The sequence below is a fragment of the Penaeus chinensis genome, chromosome 15 (genome assembly GCF_019202785.1).
Source record: "Penaeus chinensis breed Huanghai No. 1 chromosome 15, ASM1920278v2, whole genome shotgun sequence".
Classification (NCBI taxonomy): Eukaryota; Metazoa; Arthropoda; class Malacostraca; order Decapoda; family Penaeidae; genus Penaeus; species Penaeus chinensis.
Window position 1 is genome coordinate 6998449 of NC_061833.1, and position 7500 is coordinate 7005948.

General features: G+C 40.0%; 1 protein-coding gene across 1 annotated transcript in view; it reads right to left on the reverse strand.

Moving 5' to 3' along the window:
* Window positions 1-815: 815 nt before the first annotated feature.
* LOC125032701 overlaps window positions 816-7500 on the reverse strand; it is a 31045-nt gene continuing 24360 nt past the window's right edge. The window contains exons 2-5 of the mRNA XM_047623957.1: window positions 6096-6220; window positions 5411-5580; window positions 2327-2630; window positions 816-2020 (exon numbers count right to left, since the gene is read on the reverse strand). Coding sequence (XP_047479913.1) covers window positions 1822-2020; window positions 2327-2630; window positions 5411-5580; window positions 6096-6220 — 798 coding nt within the window. The 3' untranslated portion in view covers window positions 816-1821. The remainder of the gene's footprint in view (window positions 2021-2326; window positions 2631-5410; window positions 5581-6095; window positions 6221-7500) is intronic.

The window sequence follows — 7500 nt, forward strand, 5'->3', positions numbered from 1 at the left end:
ATAGTAATATTGATAACATTAAATACCCTTGATAATTCATACAATAGTAACGATAACAATAATGATAATGATGATAATGATGGAGGGAATGACAATGATGACGGGAACGATAATAATAATAACATTTCAGTTATAATTACAATAATGGTAGAAGTAGTAACAGTAGAAATGGTAGTAGTAGTATTGGTGATGGTAAGGTTGATGACAATAAAAATAAATAAATAAATAATAACAACAGCAACAATAATGATGATGATGATGATGATGATGATAGTGAGGATGATGATGATGATAATAATAATAATAATAATAATGATAATAATAATAATAATAACAATAATAATAATTAAATGATATTAACAACAATATTAATAATAATGATAACGATAATAATAACAATAATAGAAGCGATAATAACATTTAAAAAAACACTACAATTAATAATGACACATTTTCAAAATATCTTTTTAATACGCAGAATCCAAGTCTGGCGAAATTGCACAATGACCTGTGACGTAATGTTGTTGTTTTTATAATTAGCCAAAAAAGTGAAATCACTCAACATGGGAATAAATACGAGTGCAATTATATACATGTACAAAAGTTAGCCTAAATGTTGTTCTTGGTTCAAATTCTCTTTGTGTGCGTGCGTGCGTGCGTGCGTGTGAGTGTGTGTGAGTGTGAGTGTGAGTGTGTGTGAGTGTGAGTGTGAGTGTGAGTGTGAGTGTGTGTGTGTGTGTGTGTGTGTGTGTGTGTGTGTGTGTGTGTGTGTGTGTGTGTGTGTGTGTGAGTGTGTTTATCTTGCCTCATCCCCTTCTCCTTCCTCGTACCCTCACTAACGAACTCAATGTTTCTTTGTTTTTTTGTTTCTTCTACCTCTCCCTCCCTCCGCCCTTTCGTCCTCCTCTTCCCCCACGTCATCTTCCCTTGTTTATTCCTTGATTCCTCCGTATCAAACTTCGCGTTTTCTATTGTAGACAGAGGGAAACCAAGCGAGGTCAGACTCCCCTAGACAAGAAGAATCGAGAGAATAGGGAAGCAGGAGAGGAAAAAGTGGGAAACATATACAGGGCATAAAAAAGGAAGAAGAGAACAGAAAAAAATACGAAAAAATGAATGAGAAAAGAAAAGAGGGAAAATATGGAGAAAAAAACGGTGAAGTATTCTCCGATTTCGTTCTCTCCGAATAAAGATGGCTTGTGCCTGGCGTGGGGAAGTATACATAGAACAAATAACACACTTATTTGCCTAGTTTAACTGTTGTTATTTTCTGGATCCAATATAAAAATATATAGACTTTATAGCACGGAATAAGAAGAGCAGGTATTAAAAATGTTGTGTTCTAAGCCAGCCTCTGCCAGTCGAACACTGCACTATGTATATTCAGAATAACGTCGATGTTTGTCATGTGCATGAGTGTCTGAAGCATTTGTCAAGTGTATGGCAGGATATCCTCTACACCTCTCCGTATAATTATATGAATCCACTTAAGTAGATGAAATGACAAATGGTGGCTTTGGGGGAAAGGTAAGATGTCTTCTCTAACAATGGGTGAATTTGAGCGATGAGCAACATGTAAGGCCACGCACGAGGCACCATAACCTCTCACATAAACTTTCCTCGCTGAATTACTGTGCGGTAACTTGTACTAGACACACACTTACACAGTCAAGCGTACTTATTTATCATCAAGTCTTCACAGTTATCACTAACTCTAGAAACCCCGAGCGCGCGCCGTCATTTCCGCTCCCCCCTAAGGTCGCTAGGCCGCTAACCTAAACGTCCTCTTTCGCCCGACATCCGTTCGTCCGTTTGCGTGCTTCATGGTCCGCCGGATATGGCTTCGATGGGCGACGGTAAGGAAGAAGCCTGGCTGTACTTGGGCTGACACACGCATCCGGACTCTACCAACACGTAGTCCTGGCCGGTGAGCGTGACGGGGCCCAGAGGAATCACAAGGAACAGGTAAGGGACATAGGTCTGCACGCAACTACCCTGCACTATGTCGCAAGTGTCACTCCTGGGGAAGAGAGCGGGTGTAATGGATTAGTAAATGTGTAACTAACATATGAATTATTCCGTCATATTTTGGCTTACCAGGATTCGTCATTATCAACAATGGTGATATAGTTACTTTTCTCAAACTACACTTTATATTAAAGAGAGAGAGAGAGAGAGAGAGAGAGAGAGAGAGAGAGAGAGAGAGAGAGAGAGAGAGAGAGAGAGAGAGAGAGAGAGAGAGAGAGAGAGAGGAGGAGGAAGGGACCAGTGATAGAAGGAACGAAATTTAATAAAGCTTAAAAAACAAGGCCGGACGAACACCTACTCGCACACTTCGAAGATCACTTGCTGCAGGAGATCGGGGAACTTCTGCACGATGGTCACGGGCTGCCCCGACGTGAGACTGACGCCGTACATGGGGGCCGTCGTGTTGTACCTCGTCTGGCACATCCTCGCCGGCGGTCCCTTAGGGCACGCAGTCGAAGAGGAAGAGATCGTAGAGGACACGGTGCTGGAGGAGGTCGAGCTTTTAACGGATGTAGACATTCTGACGAGGTTCTCTTGTACGGAGGAACCCACGGCGCGCGCTGGGGACGAAGGCGAGGAGCCTCTGTCCGGCATGCTGCGCCCTGGGGAGGAGACACGCGTTAGAGGAGGAAGGACGGTAGAGGCGGGGGACGAGGGGGAAAAAATAGTGTATGGGGTTATAGGGAGGGGGAAAAAAAAGGGGGATGAAGGGAAAGAAGAATAAAAGGGTTAGTCGGAGGGGGGGATAAGACGGAGGGAAGAAAATAAATAACTGATGTGGATAATCTATTGTCCATAAGTTTCATTACACACTCACACTCACACACACACACACACACAGACACACACACACACAAGTGTAGGTGCGCGCGCTTACAATCACCAATGCCTGAAATATGCCATGAGACCTATTTATATTTTCTTGTTTCCTATCTTACCAGAAAGAAAGGTAAAATCTTAAACCATATTTCCAAAACCACAATTCCTTTTGCCGTCTTATTACGAACTTCCTGATGATGTATAATCTAATAAGTTACTATGTAAACTAACACATTTCGTTGTTAGCGTTCGTTAATATCCCGTCTGCTTCTCTCTCTCTCTCTCTCTCTCTCTCTCTCTCTCTCTCTCTCTCTTTCTCTCTCTCGCTCCCTCTCCCACTCCCTCTTCCTCTTTCTCTCTCTCTCTCTCTCTCCCTCTCTCTCTTTCTCTCTCTCTCTCGCTCCCTCTCCCACTCCCTCTTCCTCTTTCTCTCTCTCTCTCCCTCTTCCTCTTTCTCTCTCTCTCTCCCTCTTCCTCTTTCTCTCTCTCCCTCTCTCTCCCTCTCCCTCTCTCTCCCTCTCCCTCTCTCTCCCTCTCCCTCTTTCTCCCTCTCCCTCTCCCTCTCTCCACCGTCTCCCTCTCTCCACCGTCTCCGTGTCATATTCCTTGACACCCCAATACGCTATAAACTCATTCATCATATATATATATATATATATATATATATATATATATATATATATTTATATATATATGATATATATATATATATATATATATAATGCCGACCCCAATGCCTGTTTACCTGTCTAACACCTCCCCCTTCCCCCCCTCCTCACGTCCTCCCCCTCCCCCCTTCCATCGTCTGCGGCCGCACGCCAGACGGCACCAGCGCCAGTCGCGAGATGGCACTGGCAGTGCTGTTCACCTTCGTTCGTGCCGGGCCGTCGTCTATTTGTCATTACTTGCTCGAGTATTGTCTGCCTACGATTCTTGTCATTATTTGTTATAATTTTTTACTGTTATTCTTGTTGTTACTACTGTTGGTATATTTTTTTTTTTCAGTTATCATAAATATTACTATCATTATTATTATTATTATTATTGTTATCATTATTATTATTAGTAGTAGTAGTAGTATTATTATCATCATCATTATTATTATTATCATCATTATTATCATTATCATTATTAACATTATCATTTTCATAACTATTATCATCATCATCATCATCATCATTACTGTTTTAATTGATTATCCTTTATTATTAATATTAATATTATCATTATTATTATTATTATTATTATTAGCATTTTTATTTTCATCACCATTATCATCAGTAGCCTCATTATTACTATTATCATTATTATTACTATTATTATTATTATTGTTGTTATCATTACCATTATTATCGTTGTTACTATTACTACAATTATCAGTGTTATTAGTATCTCTATTACTATTATTGTTATCATTATGGTCATTATCCTCAATATCATTATCTGTATTTCCTTTATTATTATTATTATTATTATTATTATTATTATCACCATCATTATTATCATTTTTCTCATAATTATTATTATCTTTAACATTATCATTATTACTGTTGTTATTATTACTACCATTACCATCAATGTTATTATTATTATTACTATTATCATTATTATAGTTATCATCACTACTATTATCATAATAGTTATCATCATCATCATCATCAGCAGCAGCATTATTATACTTAATCATCATTATTATCTTTTTCATCACCATCATTATCATTATCCTCATCATTATTATTATCATTATCCTCATCATCATTATTATTATTATATCATTATCCTCATCATTATTATTATTATTATTATCATCATCATCATTATCATCGTTGTTATTATTACTACTATTATCATTCTTGTTATTAGTATCATCATCATCACCGTTATTATTATTATTATTATTATTATTATTATTATTATTATCATTATTACTATTTTCATTACTATTATCATCATCATCATCATTATTTCTTATTATTCTTATCATCATCATTATTATCATACCCATTGTCGTCATTATTATCATATTGCTTATCTATTATTCTTAATATTCTTAATCTTTAGTCTATCTATACATTATCTTTTATCACCATTGCACTTATCTAGATCATTGTCTCCATTATTGCACATAACTTTTATCAGTACCATTACAAACTTTATAATCGTCATTATTACCTCACACATTATGATTAGATCATTATAATTGCTGTATTAGTTTTTGCTCTCTCTTTCTCTTTCTCTTTCTCTCTCTCTCTCTCTCTCTCTCTCTCTCTCTCTCTCTCTCTCTCTCTCTCTCTCTCTCTCTCTCTCTCTCTCTCTCTCTCTCTCTCTCTCTATGTGTCTCTGTCTCTATGTCTGTCTGTCTCTCTCTCTCTCTTTGTCTATCTAACTATCTAACTTTCTCTACCTCCCTCTCTCTCAATCAATATTCATCAATTAATCTATCAATCAATCAGCCAGTTTGCCTATCTATCTCCCTATCTATCTATCCTTTATGATATCTACCCCCCTCCATGCTTTACCCCCCCCCCCTCCCTCCTAACCCCATAAGCGAGAGCTTCCTTACCCTGGGGCTTAAGCGTGGCGTGGTCGGCGTGTGCGTTGGCGTCGTAGAAACCCTGCATCAAGTTCTTTCTCACGATCTCAGGGTCTAACGTGTGCATGAGAGTCCTCCCACGGCGCATTCCTGTAGGGGGTCCGAATTCTCCTTCGGTGTATAGACGGTTGATCAGCTCTCTGCGGGGCAATGAGGGATTATTATGGTTGTGTGTGTGTAGGAAGAGGGGGGGTTGTTATGGTACAGAGGCAGGGGAGAAAGGACTGTGCAGGAATCTGCATTTTGCAGATGAGTTTTTTTTTTCTTTTCTTTTCTTTTCTTTTCTGTATTGGGAGGTATTTAGATTATATTTAATTTTTTTTTTTTTTTTTTTTTTTTTTTTTTTTTTTTTTTTTTTTTTTTTTTTTTATCCTTTCCCATGATATTTATACTTGAATCTTTCTTTTCACTTAAATTACCAATCCTCGTACTAATCATCATAAGTTACCTTGTTCTGTACAATAAGTTGTAACTATCACATTAATGGTACCTACGAAAATGAATTACAAATTAATGTAACCCGGAAAATACGTCTTTCTAATCATGAAATTAGCTTATTCTTAGACAAAATGTTTAAAAAAAAAAAAAAACTAACAGAAATCAAATACCCCAATGAGTTTTTAAAACAACGAAAACACAACGAAAACACACTCACGTCGGGTACTTCAAGCCATCGGGTCCGGAAGCCTCGGGGTCGACCAGGGCGTCTCCCCAGGCGTACTTCGCAGCGCCCACCATCCCGCAGCCACACACACCCGCCCACAACACCATCAGCGCGACCTGCGGGTGGGGAGAAGAGGTCGTGTTAGGGGGACTTTCTCTAAGGGCAGAAGAGGTCGTGTTAGAGTGACTCTCTTAGGAGAGAAGAGGTCGTGTTAGGGTGACTCTCTTAGGGAAGAAAAGGTGTTGTTAGGGGGACTTTCTCTTAGGGGAGAAGAGGTCGTGTTAGGGTGACTCTCTTAAGGGAGAAGAGGTCGTGTTAGGGTGACTCTCTTAGAGAAGAAAAGGTGTTGTTAGGGGGACTTTCTCTTAGGGGAGAAGAGGTCGTGTTAGGGTGACTCTCTTAGGGGAGAAGAGGTCGTGTTAGGAGCTCTTTCTTTTACTTTATAATTGACAACCCAAGCAGGGGTGTAAATAATAAAGGCCGTGATTGAAAAAAGGATGATAAAGGGTTGAAGAAAAATAAAGGAAGAAGAAGCAGACGAACCGATGAAAAAAGTGAATAACAGCGAGAGAAAAAAATCGAACAAAACAGAAGACATAGAGAGAAAAAACTTCAACTCTAACCTGTCACTATTTCTTTGTCAAGTTTCTCTCTACATTACGTACCGTCTGTCACGTCCTATCATTGTACTGTGTTTCGGAGGCTAAGTGACCATTGTGACAAGGGGTGTGTTTGCTCTCTTTTCCTTTCTTTGTTTGCTTTTTTCGGACCTAAGATATTTCCCTTTTTTCTTGGTTGTCTGATTTTAAACACTTTATTCCCTCTTCTTTTCCCCTTTCTTTCTCCTCTCCCTGTCTCTGTCTGTCTGATTATCTGATTATCTGATTGTCTGTCTGTCTGTCTGTCTGTCTGTCTGTCTGTCTGTCTGTCTGTCTGTCTGTCTGTCTGTCTGTCTCCCTCTCTCTCTCCCTCTCCCTCTCCTTCTCCTTCTCTATCTCTCTCTCTCTCTCTCTCTTCTCTCTCTCTCTCTCTCTTCTCTCTCTCTCTCTCTCTCTCTCTACCTCTACCTCTACCTCTACCTCTCCCTCTCCCTCTCCCTCTCCCTCTCCCACTCCCACTCCCACTCCCACTCCCTCTCCTCTCCTCTCTCTCTCTCTCTCCCTGTCTCCCCCCCCCCCTCTCTCTCTCCCTCCCTCTCTCTCTCCCCCCCCCCCTCTCTCTCCCTCCCTCTCTCTCTCCCTCCCTCCCTCTCTCTTTCTCCCTCCCTCTCTCTCTCCCTCTCTCTCACCCTCCCTCTCCCTCTCTCTCACCCTCCCCCCCTCTCTCTCTCTCTCTCTCTCCATCCCTCTCCTTCCTTCCCTCAGTCGTCTCTCTCTCGTCTTTATAATTTTTGCTC